Here is a 25,847-nt window from a genome sequence, read left to right as displayed (position 1 = left end):
CAGGAGCCGTCTGCTTTACAGACTACCTCTTTCTCAGTCTCTTGCTTTTCTTAAGCCTGCAACGTCTAATACAGTATTTGGAGGGAAGCTGGGAAAGAGAGAAATTTGTAATAGTGTTTACTGTGTTCTCTGACTTGCTGTACCTCTGTCATGCCCCTCAAGACGTGGTGGAAGCCCTCTCTCTGGCTTTGGTAAGTTCTTAGTAAGGCAAGGAATTAATAAATCAGAAACAGCCATGACAAAGAGGGTTCCCCCCCCCCCCCCCCCCCCCTTCTTTGGGAAAAGGCCATTCCTGTACACAGGATTGAATAACTGGAACATGGTTTTCATGCAAAGACAGAGTTAGTTCGACTGTGTCTGAAAGAGACTGACTCTAAACTGACTCTGTCATTGCTACTTTTGCAGGCAATGGCCGATCCTACTTTTTTGCATATCCCAAAAGAAATTTATGTAAATTTGTCACAGTAAAAATGAAAGATAATTTTAACCAATAGTGAGAACTCAAACTGTTTTCTCCCCTCTTCCTCATTCCAGCTCATGAGGCCATATGTCTTCACGAGAGAGATGACTAGAATATTGAAGCTAACACCTCTGGAACAACCAGCTCTGCCTACACATCAAGCTGCCAGAAGAAACTGTTCTAAAGTTGCAAACACTGTTTAATACTGTACAATTCCAATGGGTAAGGTCTCTCTTCAAACAAAGTTTTTCGGTAGCAGCTGGGTAGGCAGAAAGAGATGAGAAACATTGCAAGAGAAGGAGGAAGACAAAATTGTTCTGTATCGCACAGTTTCTCAGTCATTAATAAGCAGCTGCACACAGGGTGAGGTGAAAGGATTAGAAAAAATAATGTAGTTTTAAATGCATAACAACAGAAGCAGGAACAGAAATCCCCCTTCTCCCCGTTCTTCAACATAAAGAGAGCGCGAACTTGCTTTGTGCAGCCATCTCATTGAGGCACAAGCACTTCTCTGGAAGCACTTTTTAAGACTGTCAGAGGCTATTATTAGTAACTGAGGGAAAAGGCTTCCACACTTCAGTTGTGGAAGATACAGGTTACAGTAAGAATAGTTATCAGTGAAAAGAGTACATGAGTTTCTCCACTGGCAAAGCGTAGTTGTTGGATGAAAGATTTTTCTTTTCTTCCCTCAAAAATGTGTACTTACCCTTTAAACTAAGAACTCTTATAGAAAAATAAACACTGTGTATGATAATAAGTATTTACCATTTGACTTTTGCTGAACAATAAAAGCACAATGTTAAAAAAATAAATCAAGTAATTTTTTTATCTTTGTAGAAACCAATGTCAACATGCAAACTATTACAGTTAAAAGATTATTAGCTTGTAGCTATTAAGTATCACAATATAATCAATCCTCTGCTACTTTGCTATGCAGAGGTCATGGAAATACTAATCAGAAGTTCTGGATTATATCTTGCAATAAAGTAAGCATCATCCATCTCCATTACAATATCTTCAGTGATTCTCTGAAGAGTGCATGAGCACGCTAACAAAGAGCAAGGTTGGCAGTAAGTCTAAGCAGTAGTACATCAAAACAGTGGTTTGTGAGATGTGGTACATCATAACACAATCCTGAAGCAAGAGGTCTTTCAATAGGCAACAGCTGGGACAGATTCTTAGTTAAAAAACTTCCTGAGTTTGATGTAGAGCATGGCATCATCGATGCTGGTATTTTCAGCATCATACTGCAACAACACAAACCATCTATTCTGGCCTGTCATAAGTAAAAGCAATTTAAGCAGCATAATACCACGACAAAGAGGCTGGACTGAATAGTCTAGAGCACTGCTTAAGTATGTCTGAGTCAGAGCTTGGACACACTCACACAGCGTAGTCTGGGGGAGAGGTAGTTCTGGGTTCTCTACACTATGTGTCACAGTACAGTGTACCCTTATGTAGTATCTGGCTTTGATGTTTTACCACATTTGCCATCTTGTAAGTTGCCATGTCTACACATATTGTGCATTGCAGAGGAAAGTAGTACAGTGCATACCAGGAATGGAAGTGATATGAGTGGACTGTAAACAAGTGAACAAAAGCTTGCTATGTTTTCTTCCCCACCATTTGTTTCTCTGTAGGCAATAGTCCTATCCAAAATACTTCTGTCTGTTACAGAAAGCCATCTTGTTGTACTGGCAGTTTGTAAACACAAGAATAGTTGGAGAACTAGCCACTAAGTGTTGTGCGGCAAAAGGACAAGAAAAAAAACACTGTTTAAGGGGACAGCAGAGCACCCAAGGAAGCGGATAGCAGGAATACTGCTAACCCATCAGTTATTTTTAATTCTGTCAAAATAAAACAAGATACTTTATTCTACAGTGTATTTGTAGAAATGCAAAACATAGTTTTAATTTTATTTATTTTTTTTTAACCCACCATTTGAGACATTGTTCTCACATACACCACAGCAGACAGGTGGACTGCAGTGGAAAACCAAGAAAATCCTGTGTAATCTCAGCTGTATATACAAAGGCCTTAAAAACTGGAAGTAGGGATTTTAAGCATGCTTGGCTTAAGATACTTAGCATCAGTCAAGTGGAGATATTAATGCATCATTCCAGTTCACATTGTGGATATATCACTGTAACATTCCCGTAACAAAATTACAAGACACATGTATGTTCTTCGGACAGTCCCGTTTCAGGAGGCACTACAAAAGTCTGAGAAAACTGAGAAGCTGAAAAAATTATAGAATAAGGAAAAGCTAACATAAGAGTTCATTAATATTTTTCTTCGGAGGCTTGAGGGATTCAGGCATACTGTTCTACGCAGAGGCATGAAGTCATATACATTTTAAACAGAAAAGCAAGTAAGTTGCCACTCGTATTTTATACTGTTAAATTTCAACTTCTTCACTTCTTAAAAAAAGTATGAAAAATCTTGTTTGGAGAAACTTCCAACTATTCCGGAACATGTGCCTTTCCCTGAGGACAATAGGTGCTGGATTTGCTCAGGACCGAATTTCTGTTAAGTATTCTTAGTTTCAAAACAGATGAGGACTGAATGCATCTTGAACATTGAAAAACTAGTCACACCTGTCAATTAAAGGGAATAAGATAAAAATTTTGCTTTCCTTTCCATGAACAACAATTTTGATAAAGTTTCATCTAGTAGATAATACCCATTTAACAATGTATTACATGTTACTAGAAGGGACATGTTTAAATCAATCTTCAAGCAAATTTCTTCAATTACAGTACAGCCACCTTAAACATTTCCCCTGCATCCCCCCACCCCCAAATCCTTATGGTCGTCAAATACGTAATGCATCATTCAGGGATACAAGTCAACAACAGCTCTTATTTAATATTTAATGCTCAGACTATTCTCATGGGGTGGAAGAAAATATGGTTACATTACATGTTGTTACGTTTACAGTACTTAAGAATGCAAAATCAAATCCTACTATGATATCACAGGTTGTTGTATTTATCAATCTTTCAAACGATACTAGCTTTAAAAATACTGTAAACTGACCCATATCTAGCAAGGTTAAAGTGAAGACCAGACACTCACTTCTACAGGCACTCCAGCTCCGACGGCAGGTCACAACCTATATAAACTCTATTCATTAAACTGTATTCTAACAGTGCACAAAAACAGGGATCCTACAAGAGAAGATTAATGTTTAATTTAAATCATGCTGCTCTGTGAAGTGAATTTTCAAACAAATTAACATGCCACATGAATACAGGAGATTTAATAGGACCTTTTCCAGAAACAGAACTTTATAAATGGTGCAAGTGGAATGTAACAGGAGGAAGATACCTATAGCTGCTGTAAATTACATTTGTTGCATGTAGGTGTGGGGAGACTGAACTTTCTATTCAGACCATTTCTGGAATATTACTTTCCTTCTTATCCGGAAAGTCAGACATGACATCTTATCAGGTATTAAGAAAAGCTCACCTTATTCCTATGGAAGGACCATGCATGGGTTCAAAAGGAGACCGCTTCCCTGGCAGGCTGTTATATTAATTGGGAACATTCACTTCTACCACCCTCCATTTAAAAAGTGAAGCAACTGCATTTTGTTAAGAACCTGATTGCATAAGGTTATTCAGAACATGCTTACTGAACTTGCAGGCTGCTGGCGAACTTAAGCATTGAGGTTCTGACCTCTTCTAGAGAGAAAAAGGGGGTAGGAGCCTGTATGCACACATCAGCATTACAATTTCCTTTGTGCTTGGAAGTCTACAGCCTGAACTGTCCATACTTATAGGAACCTATGGATTTCAGATATTCCCAAATGCAGACTGAGGACAGCATACCAATTCCTAACATAATCTGATGTTCCCTCACATCAGATTACCACCCCCAATCACTCACCTACTGTGCCAAATACCATATGCAATTCAAAGATATAAAAACAAAACTTACTTTCACAAGAACATGAGGATTTCCCACGACAATCAGCAAAGCTTTTGCTCTAGTAATTGCTACATTAAATCTCTTTGGGTTAGAGAGAAAGCCCAAACAGTATTTGTCATCACCAAATAAGCCTTCATGAGATCGCACCTAAAATTAATGGATAATGTTAGAAACAGAATAATGAGAAAGCAACTTACCTAGCCATAGTGTAACTTTAACATAATATTTGCTTACTGCAGCAATCTACAGCTCAGTGTCAGCAATGCACAATTTAGCTTCATAATCCAACTTTCAGCTAGCTATTTCCCACCATTTGCTTTCCCACAGAAGGTCTATTCTCTAACAGGCTGCTAATGCAACTTCAGCAGTTTGAAGAGAATGGTGTACTAGTTTTATTTTAGCATCAGGATTAGCCACTGTAATTTGAAACACAAGATACCAAAACTGCTTCCTAAGAAAACAGTGATTTTATCTTTTCAGTAGAAGAAATGTTAGAGCTGCTGGTATTGAATTCCTACGGTTGAATGACAATTGACAGTGTCTTTCTGCAAGCTGCCTTCAGTAGCCTCATCAGTGCGCTTTGACTTAGCTTAGAAAAAAGGGCCAAAGCAACTATTGTGCTATAACTATTGCTCATTAAATTTTCACTTCTATCTATTTCATCTATATTTGAACCCATCTTTGATAAAAGAAAATTTTCATGACCTAAATAATGAGTTCTTATAAATAGGAGCATAGTACATACCTAGAACTACTTTAAGAGAGATACAATGCTGGATTGAAAAGCTATGGTATGACGCAGAACAAAGTAAGCATAGTACCACTGCTCTCAGGAAAAAAAAAAAAAGAAAAAAAAAAAAGAAAAAAGCAAGGAAATCCCACAAACTCTTCCTGCAAGCCACAAAAGAACCCCCAAAAAACAGCTGTTCCTCCACCCCCGCATTCACTCTGCTTTCCAGTGCTTTGGTTGTTTACATAGCTGTTTTATCCTCCTCTCTCCTGGAAATTCTATGTACTCCTGTGAAAAGTAGTTCAGTACTGGTCACATCTTCAGCTACACATTCCTGGTCTATACTTCCTTCTTTGATCGGTTTCCCTTATATGCCGTTACTCAGACTTATACAGGCTCTACCAGTACTGTACATTCTTGAACAGCCCTGAGGGATCCTGCGTCACAAACACCTCAGGAACTCTACGTTCCAAACACTTAAATCTTACTTACAGACTTACTGCACCAAAACCACATTACCATTTGGAAAAAAGCAAGCATATGTAGACTTTTTTTGTATTGTGAACTGAATTCCACACTGTAGAAACACAGCTCATAATGCCCACCAAAAGAAAGTATAAACCCTCAAACAGAATATACTGAATTGGTATCACTTGCTGATGTTCCAAGTATTAAGTTAACCTTTCTCTAAAGTTTCCCAACTGTCTTTTCCACTGATCCAGTACAGATTTTCACTTCTGTCCATCAGTTCAGCATGCCTACAACAGTGCGCATTTGATGGATGTTGTCTCAGAACATAAAGGACTGGTATCACATATTCTGGTAGCAAGAAGCCATCTGCAAAAAGCCTCAGTAGCTATCAGCTGACTTATCAGCTGCTGCTTACACTTCTTGACTCCACATTGATTTCTACTTAGAAGCACAAAGAAAAGTCTCCTGTCAAGAGCACCATGCAACAATCTTACACGCCTAAGACGACAAAGGACAGAAAAGTAGGACATAAAGAAGCTGCTGTAGTTTTTCCCTTTATGGGGCTTTCACGTGAATTCAAATACCAGGGATATGTGCACTGGAGTAATATCTAGCATTTAGAGACCTCAGAGTTTTCTGAAGCCTGATGTTTCAGCGGCTACAGATAGCATTTCCACACTCTAGTCAACTGCCTGAAAACTATGACTACATCTTTGTCTCATCTGCAGATAACATGCACTGAGATCTTTCAGAAAAGACAGACATCTGCAGTCATGTTTGCAAGGGCTGCCAGCTTCCAAATAGTAACAGCATCTCTCTCCCAGTACTCTGTGACACAATCCTCTCTTTCCCCCTTTGTCAAATGCAAGGGATGGGCTCAATACAAATCCACAAACATCATCTTCCCAAACACGTGCATCTTCCAACATTTCCTGAACGCTTCCTTTTGTCAACACTTTTCTGAAAGACCCATTGATTGCAAAGAGTGAAACTAAACACCTCTACATTTTCATGGTTATCTAAAAATCTCTAGTGATGCAGTTTATGCCCCTATACCTTCATATTCACATAGATGGAGTCAACCAAAACCAACTCCGAATCAAGGTGATGTACTGTTAAAATGATGGCCTGTGACTAGTGTATTGCTGAATTAGAAATTGAAATGCATTTTTTTCCCCCGGACCCTTTCTTCAAGGCATTTGATGGCTTCAGATTCAAAAACCTAGCACCTAGAAAAGACCTATACCAACACCCCTGTAATACAACCAGCGCAGCACTGAAAGTGCACTATCAAGATGATCATGAAAGACTATGAAGTGCTCTCCTACCAATGCAAAATAAATAAATTGTGATAAAGGGTATTAAACTTCTAGGCACAGTCAGCATTGGTGTCTGGGAAGTTGTCAGTTGTATACCATTAAGTGATGATTCTCAAACTGAAGGTGAAAAAGAATGTAAGAACTTAGATCAGCTTTTATAAGTCATAAAGCAATTACTTTTTAATACTGTGATTTACACAGTTGTCTCTCTAATATTTATAATGTATCCAAGTTTCCATTCTCCCTGTGCACACTTAAGTGAAAGGTACATTATCCACATGGAACTCTAAAATAAATTCAGCATGAGTATCTGCAAAGGTTTAACCTTTACCTCAAAATCACAGATGCTGTACTGTTTCCATGCACTTAAAAATAAGCTCTGTTTTCAAATACTGTGACAGAATGACAAAAATATAGCTTTTAAATTTTTAATTTTTATTTTTAAAAGCCCTATATCAAAAAGGAAACAGAATTAGACACATACAAAAACTCTCCACAGGACCACAACAAATATACATACTGTTGATAAGATGATAACCATGTACTCCTGCCCTTGAAACTCTTCTACTGTGCCAACTTTAATGTCTGCCAAATCAATACTTCTTAGAAGAAATCTGATTTTTTCCACCTACCAAAAAAAAGTTTGAAGGTATTTATTTTTACATTTGAGAGTGGATTACTTCAAAACTGAAAACATGCTACATACACAAGTATGTGATTTAACACAGAGATGTCACAGGGAATGCCCACACCAAGCTTAGCTATCATCCACTAGTAAGGTTTTGAAGTAAACCAGAAGCTTTTCCTGAGAAGTATCACACTTATTACACAGCTTAGAAGGTGAATTACTCACTACCACCATTTAAACAGAAATCAACAGATTTTTAATAATTCAGATTTTAATGAGAACAACTTAAATCCATAAACCCTTTTCTTCCAATGTGCATTATATCCAAAACCCGCTTACCACAGATGTGGTAGGGCAAGCAGCTTCCCCCAGCCCCTCAAGATGACTGCAGAGATTCCACCTTTGTTTGCCAGCTGCATCATGCAGAGTGAAAGACAGAGGCGAGATGTGTGACCTTAAGCACCCTCCCCAAAAGAGAAAGAGAACAAGGAGTCTCATGCACTGGAATGCTGGTATGTGTGGGATCAGTATATTACCATCTGCTAAAAGCTGCTTGGAGACTATACCTTAAGTGCTCCAAGAAGTTTACCATGAAATCATGCCTGGCTAAGCTGAGGATTACAGTCAATGACTACTTTCTAATCAGTGTTCCTGCAATACAAGGTGACTTTCTTGAAGTAGACATTACTATTATATGTCTTGTGTCATAGGCAGATGAAGGACATAATCATATTAAATGATGTGAAATGTTTTAGGAGTACAAGAGGTTCAGTCACAACAATACTATATATAAACATTTGAAAAATAAATAGTAACTGTAAACATGGGCAGGTGCATACACCTGACCAGTAGGATCAGTACAGGCAGAGCTCTGATTTGCAAGTGAGATTTCTTCAAAAGGGGTTGGTCTTTTCCACACACCTCAGTGTTTCCCCCAACCCACGCATGCAAGGCCATGAGTACTAAGATGTGAACACCAAGAAAAACAATATGCACACTGTCCAAAGCATCCCCTGGAAATGAAAGCAGATTTAATCTTCTTTTTAAAATGAGAGCAGACATCACATACTTAACAGACTTGAATATAAATAGTTTTAAAAATAAAGCACAGCATTTGAAGTTGACATTCAACATTCTTTACAGGTTTGAATAGCAGCATAATCTTCAAGCCTGACTACGGGACAGCTAAGAAGTCCCAATTCCTCTAGTTTCCTCAAAGCCATAAAGTGACAGGCCACCTACTTCACTACATTTCCCTTTTGTTCCTCTCCTCAGTGCGGAGTGCAAGTGACAGAATCAGATTGTTGTTCCAGCTGTTGGATAATAAATTATTGACTTGCACTCTTTACTCCCAAAAAGTGAAAAATCTGCTTCTATTTCCAAAACGGCAAGTAGATCTCTCCTTAATAATTTCCTGATTTTTAAAACTAAAAGAAGTAGAATGCCATTACTGCTGTCTTTCTCTAGGTTTAGATTTCAATGGAAACATCATTAATGATTGATAATACATTGTGTAATATGACACACAAGAGTGAAGTTTTGAGATATGCCTCCCTGCTTTAACAAACCACAGATGAAATACAGCAACTTTGACGTTCTTAGACATCAGTTATACCTGTTTACGATACGGTGTAATTACTCCAATATCAGTCACTGACACAGCAGCATTTTCATTTTTAGCAAGGTGGCAACAGTACTGCATTACTTGAACTGCTTCTGTTGGATTAAACCATGAAGGACTGTGACCTTCACGTGTTTCACTGCCCTGTAATTAGGGGAAAGGAAAGAAGATGATGAAGACCAGGTGCAGAAGTGACTACGTTTTTATTAATAGATTATTCTTATACATCCTAAATGCAAAACAAAAAGTGATGTAATATTGTATACAATTTATCTTCTTCACTATACACAGTTTCCAATCAACAAGTATCACCTAACATTTTATATTGTATTTTTTAAGCTGGAGAATTTATATGACAACAGTACTTTAAGTGTGCAACAAAGCAGTTAAATCTCAACTCAGAATAACATGTTTTAGCAAGCTAGTATCTTGCTTTTGTGCAAGGTAGAAGAGTTCAAAACCAAGTCTCTCCAAGCAGTAGATATTATCACTTTACACTAACTTCTTGGAAGTCTAAAGAAAAACCTTTTTTCCCCGAAGTACCCTTTTTTCCCCTGCCTACTTAAGCTTTCATAATCCTCTAGTTTTAGAGGCTTATATTCATTCTAGTAGCAAACTCTCATCCAAAGCAATCTAAAAGGCAGCCGACTGTAACACCATCTTGGTCAATCTGCTACAAGTTTAAATTTGTATCCAAATGTCTCCACAATACACTTCAACAGGCAGCTGCTCAAGTTCTTAGCAAACATTTGACTGCACTAGTTGTTTCTAAAACCAGATGGTCAGGAAGTCACATTTATCCTTTTTTCATATCCTTTCTAGAATTCGTTTTAAAGAAAACTCATCTACAACATCAGCAAACTTCTATAAGGCCTCCTTATTCATAGTTTCACTACATGAACTTTTTACATACCCTTATTCCATGAAAAATTAATGGAAATCCCTTCCTGGGCAATTTCCCCCAATGCAACAAAGAAGTTACAACTGAAGTGTCTGCACAAACTTCTAGCTCCTTATGATAAAACAATTTAGATGGCAAGGCAAGCAATGCAGAATGCGACCTGTAGTTCTTTACGAGTTTTGTGATCTGCAGAGACAAAACCCCAAATCCATAACTGAAACAGATAATTATTTATCAGACTTCGCTGTACACAGCTCCCAAGAAGATACTACCTTACCAGCCTCTAGCATTTAACTTTTCTAAAGCTGCCAAAGAACGGTGTTAAAGGCAAAAAATGCAGGTGTGATCTTCTATAAGTAAATACCAAATAAAAGCAGTTTTTTGAAGGACAATCTCTTTCACCTCCAAAGTAAAAAAAAAAAAAGAAAGAAAAAAGAACAGAATGTACATGATAGATGAATTGGTCATTCTCCACTTTCTTCATCTATAGGCACATTCTCTCTTTTTTTTTTTTTTTTTTTTTTTTTTAAGAGAGTCAGATTCTTTTCATGGGGTTTCCATGGATGTAAGCTGTTTTTCTGAGGAAGTCTTGACAGGCAGAAAGGGAGCATCAGAAGAGCTGACAGAAGCTGGCCTTAGAAACCAGAAATGTTATTTGTCTTTAAATGAAAGAACAGCCTTAAGGAAGCATTCCAGTCAGTAAAAACCAGCTTGAAAAAAATATGTCCTGTAAAAAGACTAACATATGATACTCAAGTCCAATAGTATCCTTAAAGCCCTCACAATTCCTGCTCTCTCACTATGCCAATTCTCCTTAAGCATTGTATAAGGAACACAACAATGAAAGTTTGCTGTAACAGATTTTAGAGGAAGTGTGACAGGTTTTTCAGTAGGCTGAAATCAACCTAAAGCCTAGGGCCAAACACCCCCGTTTTACCCCTTAAGTCTGCCATCAGATTTCCTCCCTCCTCTTACCTGGTCATCTAGTCATCTTTTGCTCTCAGTTTTATTCTTCAAAGTATATTACCATGAGAATGGGAAGGCACATCTTAGTAAGTTTAACTTTAGCCCTGTATTTCAGATTCAGACAATAATCTAAAGCAGCTGAAACATCTGTACTCATTCATGTACTATGCTACCTCTGCCACTTAACATATAGACTTTAGGTACTTCACCATACAAGAGTTTTAGGAAGCCATCCTTCAGAGGATGAGGTGATAAAGAAACAGGAACATTTTCTTTTTTCCCTTCCTGATACATGATGTTTGCAAAATTAATCTTCATGTTTAAAGAGAAGGCTTTGTTTGTCTTTTTATATTAAATGTAAAAGTTGTACTTGTTCATTTGTGGAAAATTAAGTTATGAAGTTATGGTAAAAGTGGACAATGGAGATGGAAGGGAATTTTAAGCCATTATTTAGAATTCTGCTTTGTGCACCGTATTTGACTTACTCTGCTTAAGAATAGAGAACCCCTTCAAAGAAAGGTTTTAACATGCTGGAGGGCTCAGCATCCTTGCTATTCAGAGTACATATTCAAAATAATCAAGCTTTCCCAGAGAACTAGTGCTCAAGCTAGACTTATCACTAAACATCAGGGAGCAAAAGGGTGGTAAAGAAATAGCAGGAACCACAGTTTCTCCTTTTGATTTAGATGAAAAATATTAATTAAAATAGTAGTTTTACTCACCAACAAAGGATTATATGCTCCACAGGTACTAAAAGCATCCTCATCTCTCAGATACATCTCTCTTGATGTCAGCCTTTCCAGCAAGGACATATTTAATCCAAAAGTCAGCGCAATTTTAGATTTTATTACTGGCCCTAACTGCTTTGGATCTCCAACAAGAACTATCTGCATATGCAATTAAAAAAATCCATCTTGCATTAAAACATTTCTTAAAAAAAGTAGTTTCAATAACAACATACACACTTCAGAATTCAGAATTCAAAGGTCAAGATAGAGCAAGCATTCTGCTTTCCTCCAAACATCTAATCTGTTGACAAAGAAGGGTTAGGCCCAGAACAGAAGTACACTGTAGTCTTAAAGAAAACATATTTTTATTTTGACATCTTCCACACACTGAATCCTGTCCTACCAATGTACACTTGTTTTAGATGTAAAACAACTCATTTAAGTGTGGAAAATGGATATTGCGCATGAATAAGATTTATTACAAATACTCAGAATTCCATACTCATTACCAGGAAATGGCTGCTTGCATTCTACATCATTCACAAAAATAAATCAGTAAACCAGAACTTTTTTCCTTTCAGTAAATGATGCTTATGAACTACCTGTCCATTAGCTTCCGAAATCAACCCGATAGGAATCAGGCTCTCTGGTTCACTTGCTTGCCCTGCCTCATCCAGAATCACGTGAGTGAAGTGTCCAAGCCTAGAATTAAACAAGATGAACCCAAAACAGGGCTGTTTTCAGATTCGTTCATTCTGCCACCCTATGGTTGACCTCTGCAATTCTGTTAACTTCCTCGGCAAGTGTGCCAGGCAACTCCACACACGCAGAGTAAAGATGGGTAAGTTCAACACGAAATATAGAAAAACCAACACAGTAACTTTAATTTGTCATCTTTGATTTTGCTTACATCTCTGATATACACAACCACTGGTTATCTTAATTAAAGCATTGCTTATACCAAGGTTAAGACACACAGAAAAGCTTTCCCTGTTCTCAACTTCCTTCAGCTATTCAATTAGAACAACACACTTGGTGTAGCAAAGACAATCCCCAGACTTTGTTTCTGCCAAACAACTCAAGCCAGTTAGGCTGCAGAGTGTCCTCTGATTTTGATTTTAACTTTGTAAGAGGAATCTTTAGTTAACAGCACTTGACATGGTGGCTGTTTACAGTTAGCAAAGGTGACTTGATAAAAAACAAGTACAATATAATTTTCAGTGTGACAATCATTTTGAGCCAAAATGATTATCAACAGCAATATAATTTCCATGGCTCCCATTGGCAGTGAAGGAGAAGTTATTGTGTCAAAATTTTTTAACATTATTCAAGATAATTCTTAAACTTACCATGGAAAAAGTCTCTGCTGAAATATTACTAAAACCAAGTGGTTTGCTAGGAAGACAATTTCAAAATAGAAGCACATGCAGCAAACTGTGTTAAAACAGCTCAAGTTACAGTACAAAAAGTATCTAAAAACTCTAGGTTTTGTAGCATCCAGCTGTCTCAGTGATATTCTTATCTATAGTACTCTACCGTATTTCTGTTTGATAAAACATTCCTGCACTGCTGCATGTGGTAATTATTATCCTGAACCACGATGCTTTCCGAATATCATCACCATCTTTGCAATAAGGTTTCACCATGTCATCAATTTGCTGCAGAAACAGAAAGGTATTTTGTAAAACAAAATGCCACTCTAAACCTAAACATTTTAATTTGAATAAAAAAATATCACTGAAAACTATTTTAGAAGCTGAGCAAAACACTTAGATTTAGACCCATTCATACACCAAAATGAATTCTTCATTAATTTGCCTAAACAAAGTAGTACATATGCAAGGCATCTGTGTTTTTTTTATTTTAAGGATGAAAATTGAACATATGGATGTTTCATATATGTACATATATATATGAATATAAATATATATATAAAATGCACACACAATGGGTGCATGTACTGTATAAAGATGACAATGCTACTTGCTTACTTTTTTGTGTAAGTAGTCTTAATTTGGAGACAAAGGCTTGACTTCAGTAACAGATTTTAGGATTGCTTTGTAACTCAAAGCATCTTACCACATTAAAAATCCCACTGATATGTATGTGCTCCTTGTGGAGTTAAGCACTGCAGGAAAGAGGTTAAGATTATATGCTCATACAATCAAATTAAGGACTATGATCAACATTTTCCAGCTCATCTTCTGGAAAAGCTGAAATTATATGTTTGTACTTTGAATCCTAAACAAGCCTAACCAGCCTAATAATCAATGACAGTTACATTACTATATCAGTATTTTAAGATCAAAATACTAAAATGGAAATATTAACTGGCAGATATCTATAATATTTACCTCTGCTGACCTGAAGCTAGCATTAACTCGGACCATAGCTCCCGGTTTTAACAGATTGCTTTGATGCAGCCGCAAGCAAATCAGATCTGTTGCAGCATTTGATGGTGCACAAACCAAAATTCGACTATCTGGTAGAGTATAATGTATCTACATTGAAGAAGATGGACATTAAAAAAGGTTATTTAGAAATGTAGGAATAGCTCAAACATGCCCATTTTATTTCACAGAATACAGAATCCAGAGGAGTTTTGCATACGTTATATTCATATCCTATTGTAGTTCAAGAACAATAGTCTTGACAGTCATGACTAAATACTCTCAAACTGAGTGTACTGACAGCAGAATTAGTTTATGGTTATCATATTAATGTATACCTGTGTTTCACGAATATATTATGCACCACTGGAATCACAAGTTAGATACTGTTCACTAAAGCTTTAAAAGACAAAGACAAGACGACTTGAAAATAAGCCATTCAGGAATTCTGTTAAATCCTATCAAGATCCCTCCTCTTTCATCGAGCTATAGAAAATGATCTTAAAAAGAGTATTTTGAAAACTCCTTGAGAAAAAAAATATGACAGTACTTACAGAATTACTGCAAGTATTCCACCACTGGAAAGATTAGAGAGGAATGATCTGCCATCCACCATTACCTGTAAAATAGCTTCAATTACTGTTAATGTTTTTCCAGTTCCTGGTGGCCCAAAGAGAACATAAGGTGTTGGACGACATTCACCACTCAGTATCCTTTTCACTGCCAGTTTCTGTTGCTCATTCAGCATAGGATTGAAAAATTCACCAGCTCTCTGTTTAAGTGTCACAGTTTCACCAACTATAATCAAGACAAGCATACATTAAAACTCCACATAAATATTTTTAACATACGTAGATTAAAGCAATTCCAATTCACATTATGCTTCAAGAAAATTTTCATTTTCCTTATGTGGTAACAACTAATGAATTTCTCAAAAATTCTGATTCCATAGAATAGCATGTAGAAAGTAAGCCATTAATATTTCAGAAGTGTATTTGATCTTCAATAAAATTGAAGGCCAGAAAAGGACTATGATTATGTAACCCAACAATCTGTAAAAGCTCTATTCAGTAATTTTAGCACCAAGGTCACTTTTTTGTCCTAGAATGGCAAAATTTCAGTAACTGTCACTTCAGGGACAGTACCAGTACTAGATGACCAGCAGTCAGTCACGACTACTGCAATTTTTTTCTTAATCCTATCTGAATTAGTCTAGCTTTAGCTTTCCACACCAGAATCTTATTAGCCCTTGGACAGAAGTGCATTCTAGGTAATACATTCCATATTTCTTCAGGCATCCTATCACTACAAAGTGATAAAATCACCCTCTTTGGCAATTAAGTACACCGATATTTAAAGTCACAGTTTCCAGAAAAGCATAGGAATGAGCTGGGCTTTCTGAACACTTTTCTAAAGTTTTAGCATCTTTGCCAGAGTAGCTATCCCAAGGATGAGACACAGTATTCCAGTAACAAACTGGAAACTTTGAACATGACCAAAAGCTTTCCAGTAAAAAACTGGGAAATGATAATTTATTGACTACAAAAATATATCACTAGATGTTTGCTGCCCCTTCCCTGGAAGTGTTCAAAGGTCAGGTTGTATGGGGCTTTGAGCAACCTGATCTAGTGGCAGGTGTCCCTGCCTATGGCAGGGGGGTTGGAACTGGATGATCTTTAAGGTACCCTCCAACCCAAACCATTCTATGATTCTATGAACCAGAGATGCTTAAGTAATCCACAGAAAGACTCAAATGAAACGTCCTGCTAGTACTGTTCTAGAATTTGTCTTTAAAAGACAGAGCACGAGGACATCTAAAAGGTGTCTTACTCAGCCCTGGTTTGCTGAAGTGATTGCAATCCTCAACTGTCTATACTTGAATATAAAGTATTAAAGTATACCAAGTTGGCTTGTTTGCGCAGCTACTCTCATCACATCTGTTATGTTCATCTCCCTTGATGCCATGCATTTTGCCTGTTTGTTCTGCAGCTTTTTGACCTGAAAACAGCGAGTGAAGATAAATGCATTTACAACCTTAAGATGACAGGCAACTATCTTCACTAACACTTTCGAAGTTGCTAGGTTTTAATTTTCCCCATTAAATATCATTATCCCATTAAATAGAATATCTGCTGCGAAGACAGAAAGATAGAGAAGTAGAAGGTGCTAGGAATTCTCACCTTAAATTTAAGATTTCTGAAAGTTTGGCTTATGTTAGCATTAAACATTTTTTTCACAAATAATTTGCTGGCTCAGATGAGGATTTTGAAGCCACGGCTGAATAACTTGCTTCCTTCCACAAAAGCTAACATTCACATTCCATACCACTAAACAAGATGATACCTCTTTCAGATTGCGGCATGGGAGAAAACTGCTTGTAGGAAATGTGGTGTTTGCAAGGTTCTGCACCAGATGCCTCAATCATCTTAATAATACTGACCCTAATCCAGTGAAGTGATTAGTGTTAGAGGTTGATTACTCATTCTTGTACATGACAGAGGTATCATCCAGAGATGTTTGCTGCTTTCTCAGAGCCATGAAGTCATGGAAAGACTGCAAGGCTCATGTAGTCCTTCTGACTACTCCCTCTCCCCAGGAGAGGTCCTGGTGGTGTCCTCCACCATCCTTCTAGTCAAACAGAAAGGCCCCAGTAGAAGCAGGCATCTTGCAGAACAAGAAATAGCTGTGCTGCTGCTCTCACCAGCATGGCTCTGGGTCTATGTGCAGAAGCTCCTTGACTGCACATTATTAATTGCAAAACCAGAAATGTGTCTTGAGTTGTTACCACAGGAGGATGGAACAGCAGCAATATTGTCTGGTGGTCTGTAACAAATCCCCGCCAGACGGAAGACAACATGGATAATACTTCTGACAAACAACTGACATCAGTGTCCTGATGACAGGTTGTGCAGCTTCCTGGAGATTTCAATCATTCACACACCTGTTGCAAACCACCCAGGAAATGTCTAGAATTTCTAGACTGAGTTGGTGACAGACAGCTTCCTAACATAAATGGCTGACATACTGATCAGAAGTAAAACTCTACTAGACTTGCTGCTCACATACAGGAAAGAGCATGCGTCCATATACCAGCTTTTGTGGCAGAGATTGCAAGACTGGAGCAAGGCCAAGAAGGTAAAGCAGCAGAGTCAGAACTCTGGCCCTTCTAGAGCAAACCTCAATTTCTGTAAAAAATCACCAGGCAAAATCCTCTGGGAAGCTACCACGTGGGGGAAAAGTTGCTTACTGAAAGATCATAAATAAATGATCCTATTGAACAAGATCATCAGGGATTTCAATAGAAGGCCTACTTAGCTAAGCTTGTAGCTTTTTTGATGAATTTATAAAAAGCTCATTATGAGCAGAAACAAGGACAGGCAAAAGAAAAACACTGCTTGGACAGCTGGACCGAATCAGGAAGATCAAAGAGATCAAAGTACAGCTGAAGCTAAAACGTGGCAAGAACAGAGGAATAAGAAGGGATTTCACAAATGCTGTGGTGGAAGAGAAACAGTTCAAGGATCACGGAGGCTCACAGATGGATGAGAGAAGACAATTTATTGATGGATGATACGGGAAAGAACTCAATGCCCTTTCTGCCTCACATGCAGGCCTCCAGACTCCTGTGCAAAGTAACAGTATGGGAAGGAAAGGGACAAGCAACAGAAGGGGAGGACCGTGCTACAAACTGCTTAGAGACATTGGATAGGGTAGATGTGATTCACCACGCTGATACGATTGTGAACACTGCTGCCTATTATCTACAAGAAAAAATAACCATGACGAGCCAGGGAATGTCTCTGACAGCAAGAAAAAGATAATATTGCTCCAATTTAAGATGGACAAGGAAGATCTGGGGAACTATAGCACGTCAGCCTCACTCCAGTCCCTGAGAATACCATAGAGCACATCCTTCTGGATTCCACATCCTTCATATGATTGGAAGGGTGACCAGGAATAGTCAACATAGCTAAACCAAGGGGTAGACCTTTCATGACCAGCCTGATTTTCCTCTACGATGAAGACTATTATGTGGACAGACTATTATGTGGACAAAAGAAAAGCAGTCATTGTAATACTCCTTAACTTCAACAAGGCTTTTGAAATGGTTCACTTACCACATCATTCTTATTTGTAGCCTGAGGACATATTAGCTAGATCAACACACAGTTAGACAAGTTGAAAATTGACTGAACTACTGGGCTCAAAGAGTATTAATCAATGGAAGTCATGCCTGACCAATCTGATAGCCTTCTATGATGGCATGACTGGATGGATAGATGAGGGGAGGGCAGTAGATGCTGTCTACCTTGACTTCAGCAAGGCTTTCGACACCGTCTCCCGCATCATCCTCATAGGCAAGCTTAGGAAGCGTGGGTTAGATGAATGAACAGTGGGGTGGATTGAACACTGGCTGATAAATAGAGCTCAGAGGGTTGTGATTAGTGGCACAGAGTCTAGGTGGAGGTCTGTAACAAGTGGTGTTCCCCAGGGGTCAGGACTGGGTCCAGCCCTGTTCAATATATTCATCAATGACCTGGATGAAGGGATACAGTGTGCTCTCAGCAAGTTTGCTGATGACACAAAACTGGGAGGAGTGGCAGACGCACTGGAAGGCTGCGCTGCCATTCAGCATGACCTGGACAGGCTGGAGAGCTGGGGAGAGAGGAACCTTACGAAATTCAACAAAGGCAAGTGTAAGGTACTGCAGCTGGGGAAGAATAGCCCCATGCATCAGTACAGTTTAGGGGCTGACCTGCTGGAGAGCAGCTCTGTGGAAAGGGACCTGGGAGTCCTGGTGGACAACAGGATGACCATGAGCCAGCAATGTGCCCGTGTGGCCAAGAAGGCCAATGGCATCCCGGGGTGCATCAAGAAGAGTGTGGCAAGTAGGTCAAGGGAGGTTATCCTCCCCCTCTACTCTGCCCTGGTAAAGCTGCATCTGGAGTACTGTGTCCAGTTCTGGGCTCCCTGGTTCAAGAAGGACAGGGAGCTGCTGGAAAGGGTACAGCAAAGGGCTACAAAGATGATTAGGGGGCTGGAACATCTTTCTTATGAGGAAAGCCTGAGGGACTTGGGTCTTTTTGGTCTGGAGAAGAGAAGACTGAGGGGGGATCTTACTAATGCTTATAAATACTTAAGGGGTGGGTGCCAGGAGGATGGGGCCAGTCTTGTTTCAGTGGTGCCCAGTGACAGGACAAGAAGTAATGGGCACAAACTTGGTCATAGGAAGTTCCATCTAAACATGAGGAGCAACTTCTTTACTTTGAGGGTGGCAGAGCACTGGAACAAGCTGCCCAGAGAGGTTATGTGGTCTCCTTCTCTGGAGATATTCAAAACTCGCCTGGACGCATTCCTGTGCAATCTGCTCTAGGTGAACCTGCTCTGGCAGGGGGGTTGAACTAGATGATCTCCAGAGGTCCCTTCCAACCCCTATCATTCTGTGATTCTGTAATAGTTTGATACTCAGCTGGAAGCTGGTCAAAAGCTAAGAACCCCAGGGCGGTGTTGGGACCAATATTATTCAGTATCTTCATTAGCGACTGGGATGAGACCAAGTAACACCCTCGACAAATTTGCAGACAACATAAAGTCAGGAGTCATACCTCAAATGCCCGATGGTGCATCTTCAGTTCAGATGGACCATGAGAAACTTGGCAACAGAGCCAACAGAAAACTCATAAAATTTAGTAAGGAGAAGTGGAAAGCTCCACACCTGGGACTGAATAACTGTGTGAACCAAGAGAGGCCAAGAACCCACTGGCTCAGTAATAATCCTCAGGCCCTTTTCAGGATCTTGGGTTACTGTGGATGCTAGAACTGTATACGAGCCAATATCACGTTCTTGTTATGAACTGGAAAGGCTGAGAGACCTTGGATTTTTAGTTTGGCCATGAGGAGGTGAAGAGGCAGTCTGATAGCCCATGATGGCGTAAATCAGAGTTACACAAAAAAATGACAGACAAACTCTTCTTCGTAGTCACACACGATATAACAACGGACCACATCCACAAGTTGCAGGTGGAAGATTCATACTGGGAATTAGGAAAAAATCTTGAGTGGAAAGGTGGTGAAGCACAGGTTATGCAGTGGCTGTGGAACTTCTAGACAAAAATGAAGAAACACCCACCCTCCTGCCTCCCTCAAGCTGACTTGATTTAGTGTTGGTGACAGTCCTGCTTCAAATAGGAAGGAGGACTAGGTAACCGCCTGAAGTCCCTTCTAAGAAAGATTTCTACATTTTCTCCATATAATTTAACCAGCAGTTAAGAAACCTAGGTAAATTTACTCAGAACAGGATGATTACCTTCTGTCATAAAATTATGTCCTGCCACAGTGACAGGACTTAAGTACCTACTCAACAGTAACTATGAAAACTAGTCCAAGGCAAATCTGAAAATTCCAATTATAATCATACAGGTTTTTTATAAGCACTTTTCATTTGAGATGGGAGTGTTAGCTTGATAGCATCAGTTATCATGAAATCCCCTGTCCCCAGGCAGCAAAAAAAATCTTCTGTTATCAGAAAGCAGCAGAATACAACTTTGATTCTTTGATACTCCATTATGCAAAACCTTTTAAAAATAAACTTAAAGTTTAAAATAACTGCACAGTACGTATCTGTTACCAATTTGAATCGTATTCAGCATTTTAAGGAACATTTACAGAATAGATACCTTACTTTCCTGCTGGGAACATGGTTCAAGGCCATCATCACCACAATACTCAGTAGTATTCTGGGTCTTGATAGCTTGTGGTGATTGTAAGACAAGCCTTTCCGGAAATAACACTTCAAATTTAGAGGAGAAAGAGAAAGTAGAGAAATTTGAAAGCCACACAAACACTTCGCATGTTTCTCTGATTACATGACTGCTGATACATCAGCCTTCTCTGAGTTGCCAAAACTCGTTTATTAGAATTAAAGTAACAGTGGTAAAGACCTGTGTGAAGTTCATATGGATCGTTCTACCCAACCATAAAACAGGAAATCAGTGCTTTTTAATAAGTTCTGAAGTAACAAAACACACTGCCATTTCACTTGCTACTATTTTAACAATATGATTTCCACTGTTCTTATTGGGTTAAACAGTTTACAAAATTTTTTTTCCACTCCTCTCCCCTGTGATGGCCAACAGATTAAATAATTCTGATGACACCTACTCTAGATTCAGAGAGTTGATTTAAAAAAAAATAAACACTTGCAGAAAACTCCTCTAAGAACAATGCATTCTTCTCAGTATGCCCTGATGTGAAAGCAATATAAAACACAAGACTCCCCACAAACAAACTCCTCTAGGCAGCTTAAGTCAACCGAAGTGTACCTTTTTCACCCAGGTAGATAGCTTGCTCAACTGCCAACTGGCATCGCCTGCTGGTAATCCTGTTACCAGAATACAAATTTGTAGATTAAAGTAAAAGCTTACATCTCCGTAAACTAAACCAGTATACCCCTAACAAGGTATCTGGTATTTTTTACTATGCACCAATGCATATAAAAATAGGAGTTTTATATAAAACCACTTTTTTTTTTTTCATTAAAGAAGCATCTATTGAGAAATATGCTGCAGAAGTGTCAATCAACAGCTTTGCTATGAATAACATTGATACATATGTTATCTAGCTCTTCAGTGAGACAAAGATGGCCTGGTGTTCTAGACTTAAGACAGTCTTTCAAGGAAGTTCTCTGCAAAGTTGATTTTACAGAGAAGATTAAGCAACTATATGCAGATAATAACATCCCATGAATAAAACAAAAGTAAAAGAGGATGGGTGGTTAACATCAGCAATTTTTTTTGGTTTGTTTTTTTTGCATAGTCTTGCAGCTATATTGGTATATTTTTTTCTTAAAAAGAAAAAAACCAAGAAAACCCCAAAACAAAACACCCCACCTCACACTGCCCCCCCGCCCCATTTCACTGCCTGGCATTGGTGCAATCAGTTAGAGAGGCTTAAGACAAGAATTCTTTATACATAGTGACTACAGTTGCAGTCTTTTACCAATGAATGTAGTGGCAAAGGTGTGTTGAGGAAAAGAGGTGAAAGAATTGGCAAGATCTCAGTTATGTCCTTCTGCTATCTGTATCCACCAAAATAACGAATTGACAGTCATATATATATTTTAAAAGTCACTTTACTAGAGAAATCATTAAATGCAGCTTTTTGGAAACTTATAAAAATACCTGCAGTGAACAAATTCCACATCCATGGGTTCCAAGTTGTAAGCCTGTTCAAAGTCTGCATTAAATTTAAGAGTAACATCTTCATTACATATCTGTCGCAAGGATAAAAAAAGTCAGTTCGCTGATGAAGGTTTAGTACTTTAAACACAAAGAAGCATCTCTGAAAGCACTGAACCCCCCCATGACCTCCAAAAAGAACACCTAAATTTACCTGCTATCAACATACTGCATATCTAGATTATGTTATGAGTGCTTTCAGAGCATAGAAAGATCGTAATCTAGACAGAATAGGGAAGCCAAAGTCTTCAAAAATACAGTAAAAATACAAAATAACCTCTCAGAATGTAGATAAAATAAATTTAGCTTCCCAAAAGTCAGATTAAACTAGTCTGTAACTCCATGAATTGCCAGCTTCCCCTTCAAAACCTCTGGACCACAGTACTTTCAACAGGAGATACACCTTGCTTACCTCGGTAATATAGGCAACGTACTCTATTACATGCTCAGAGTAGACCTGACTTTTCAGTATCACCTTATCACCTAATTGTAAACAAAGTTAAAAGGCAACATACTATTACAAGGAATAATAAAATTCTCACCACAGCACTTAATTTCTTCCTGTTTTGCATCATTAAACTAGGAATTTGCAGGATGCTAGATGTTAACTAACTTCAGCAAAGTTGCTCTACCTATGAGTATCTGTTCTGAAATGCCATATGCAGTTGTATATTACGTTTTAAAGGCACCTAACGTTGATGCCATCAGACAACACCTCCTAAAAACAGCACCTCCTAAAACCAGCATCTTGTGTATTATATTATCTGAGATTCTGAATTCAATTTTAACTACCTTCCCAGCTTTTCCTTTTTATATACCTATTGTCTTTTAAGTTATTACTACATTGTACAGTTTATTTTTGCTGAAAGCCCCACCAATTTTTGTACATAAAAAAATCTTAAAATATTGGAACATGCATAAGAACAAACACATGCAATGCTGCTTCAGACAGCAGCCACTGTAAGACTCACACTGAGACACTACCAGTGCAGTTCACCTGTCTAGTAGCCTAAATTAAAGAAGTATTTCACATATTTGAACACAAAGTTATTAAACAAATGAGTTTGTGCTGCACTGAAAATATTGATCGACATGCTATTTGGCTTTATCTCACATCAATTGCTACCTGTAATCAGGTGAGGTCTGCCCTCTTCCACTCCTGGAACTTCCAACACTAACAAATTCCCATTCCTTTTCAAAGTAACCCCACTCATGTTAAAGTCTTTGATCTCCATTTCTGCATGGATCTCTTCAAGCCACAAGAGAGTAGAAAAGTTTGCTTTATAATTATTTAGATTAAGATGCTGAAAAACAATACAGTATATATTATTGTTGTAACTTCCACACTAAGATATGGAACCCACTATTCTTAACATTATACAAAACACCTCTTAAGACAGACTGCACAGCAACCTGGTTGCTAATTAAGGCACCTAAATACATTTATCTGTAGACTAGCTAATATTTTAAACTCCCCCAGCAGTCAAAGCAGAATTAGTATAGTCCTTGGAGCTCAGATACAATAGCCATTCAGCTAAAGAGTTAACCAAGTCTCTCCCTACTACAGTGGCAGTTTCAACATCTGAATTCAGGGGCAGTCTACAAACTGAATTCTATGCTCAGCAATCCCAGAAAGCATAAAATCTAAGTAAACTGGGCAGAGACAGGTGAAGAGATAGAGTCATGTCAGTCTTGGCCCTCACTGATGATTATATACCTTATGGGAAGCTGAAAGAACCTGAACTTTTTCCCTCAGAGCTTAATGCATCTCACTGAAGAGGTATTCTCCAACAGTACAAAGCTCTGTGTAAACAATGACTGATAGCACAGAACGCTTTCTATTTGCTATCTTCTCACTCAAATACAAGGTGAATGAGCAGTGCTTTCTGGAACAGACTTAAAACAGTCACCAGTACCAGACAGAACCTAAGGTGTGGTTAAAAAAAGTTACCATTAATGGTAAGCTTTCAGTATAAAATTATTATTTCAAACACTACAGAACTTTATCGTCTTTTTGAGAGAGGATCACTAACGTACTATCTTAATGCTGTGACCTCAGTTTTTTTGTGAGCTGTTTAGAAAGCAGACAACACAGCCTTTTACATTTTTTAAAAATAAAGTATCAGGCCCAGTTTATAAGTCCTTAAAAAGTTAGGGGAAAAAAGTAAGTTGCAGCAATATTCTACCAAAAATCAGTACAAAGTTTTGGAGAAGGAATCACTGTAATAGTCTTGTTTAGACTTCAGGTTTTTTGTTTTTTGTTTTTTTTCCAATACGTATTCTGAAATCACTATACTTGCCGGAAGAATTTGAACAAGCTGTAGTGAATTACATTTGAGGATTTTAAAAAAACTTTTTGAACAATGAGAAAAAAAAGTCCTCTGTTACTGCAGTAACTTAAGAATCTCTGCTTTCATTTGCTACGGAACAACTACTGGACTACTGGTCTGACGCCCCAAAAACCCCTTTCCAATGATGCCTAAAAAGTGAGTGTGAAGAGCAATCTTGGTTCAGCTTCTGTAATATACCCTCCCTGCCCGCCCCCTCCCCCCCTCCCAGTATACTTCTGCTCCATTTTCAGTTTTTCACATTTATCTTTTTGTGCTTCTGTGAAGCTTGGATTCTCTGACATACTGAAACCCACAGAAGTTACAGGATACAGACTAAAGTCTTAAGTCTACTTGGTAACAGTATTACGTCATCTTCTGTTACACTAAGGGCTGCAGATTTTTGCTAAATTAAGGCCAGCTTGAACACACATAAAATATATTTTCTTATATAAACCTATACTTGCATACCTCTGCTAGGAGAGGCTGAAAGGTCAGTATGTCTAACTTCCGCTCCACACATTTTCTTAACTCATCTGGTATGGTATAATGCGGGAGAAAGCTTGGCAACTGCTTTCTATGACTTCTAAAACAAAAATGTGTGACATATCATTTAGCTTTGTCAAACTATGTATGTGAAAACCAGCTAATTAACATGTCACATCATCAAGGCTATAAAACCAAACCACATGCACACGACAGACCCAATGATTCCTTCAAAGTGACAGTTGAGAAGTTTGGTATACTGGGAAGAAACATAAGCATTCCAGTTACAGATCATTGAAAATATTGTGTGGCTGCTTTTTCAGTTTAATGATATTTTTATAACTAAGCAAATACTGTAAGTATAATGGAAGCTTATTTGCAAAACTAAAAGTTCTGAATGAAAGGTGGGAAACATCAGATATACATGTCAAAGTTGCTAGAGGAGTTAAGAAGCTAACTCTCTCAGAAAACTATTTCCGATTTTCTATCTTTTTTTTAATAACACAATTGTGTTACTTGTAGGTTACTATGCAACAGTGTTTATCTTGTTTATCACCTCATAATATAGTACAAAGAGCTCCTGTCTGACAAATCTACAAAGAAATCAAGCAGTTCATTACTAAACCAACCTCTTTTATCAGTGATGTCCA

At 38.2% G+C, this 25,847-nt stretch overlaps 1 protein-coding gene across 1 annotated transcript in view; it reads right to left on the bottom strand.

Annotated features, from left to right (window-relative positions):
• Positions 1 to 3,540: 3,540 nt before the first annotated feature.
• MOV10L1 (Mov10 like RNA helicase 1) overlaps positions 3,541 to 25,847 on the bottom strand; it is a 37,891-nt gene continuing 15,584 nt past the window's right edge. The window contains exons 9-24 of the mRNA XM_059816046.1: positions 25,183 to 25,297; positions 23,511 to 23,688; positions 22,797 to 22,867; positions 22,328 to 22,419; positions 21,470 to 21,528; positions 20,830 to 20,937; positions 14,767 to 14,945; positions 14,112 to 14,258; positions 13,294 to 13,415; positions 12,360 to 12,459; positions 11,752 to 11,916; positions 10,076 to 10,249; positions 9,157 to 9,306; positions 7,434 to 7,541; positions 4,403 to 4,540; positions 3,541 to 3,630 (exon numbers count right to left, since the gene is read on the bottom strand). Coding sequence (XP_059672029.1) covers positions 3,541 to 3,630; positions 4,403 to 4,540; positions 7,434 to 7,541; positions 9,157 to 9,306; positions 10,076 to 10,249; positions 11,752 to 11,916; positions 12,360 to 12,459; positions 13,294 to 13,415; positions 14,112 to 14,258; positions 14,767 to 14,945; positions 20,830 to 20,937; positions 21,470 to 21,528; positions 22,328 to 22,419; positions 22,797 to 22,867; positions 23,511 to 23,688; positions 25,183 to 25,297 — 1,996 coding nt within the window. The remainder of the gene's footprint in view (positions 3,631 to 4,402; positions 4,541 to 7,433; positions 7,542 to 9,156; positions 9,307 to 10,075; positions 10,250 to 11,751; positions 11,917 to 12,359; positions 12,460 to 13,293; positions 13,416 to 14,111; positions 14,259 to 14,766; positions 14,946 to 20,829; positions 20,938 to 21,469; positions 21,529 to 22,327; positions 22,420 to 22,796; positions 22,868 to 23,510; positions 23,689 to 25,182; positions 25,298 to 25,847) is intronic.

This window comes from Gavia stellata, chromosome 4 (genome assembly GCF_030936135.1).
Source record: "Gavia stellata isolate bGavSte3 chromosome 4, bGavSte3.hap2, whole genome shotgun sequence".
Classification (NCBI taxonomy): Eukaryota; Metazoa; Chordata; class Aves; order Gaviiformes; family Gaviidae; genus Gavia; species Gavia stellata.
This window is presented reverse-complemented; position numbering and strand designations above follow the sequence as displayed.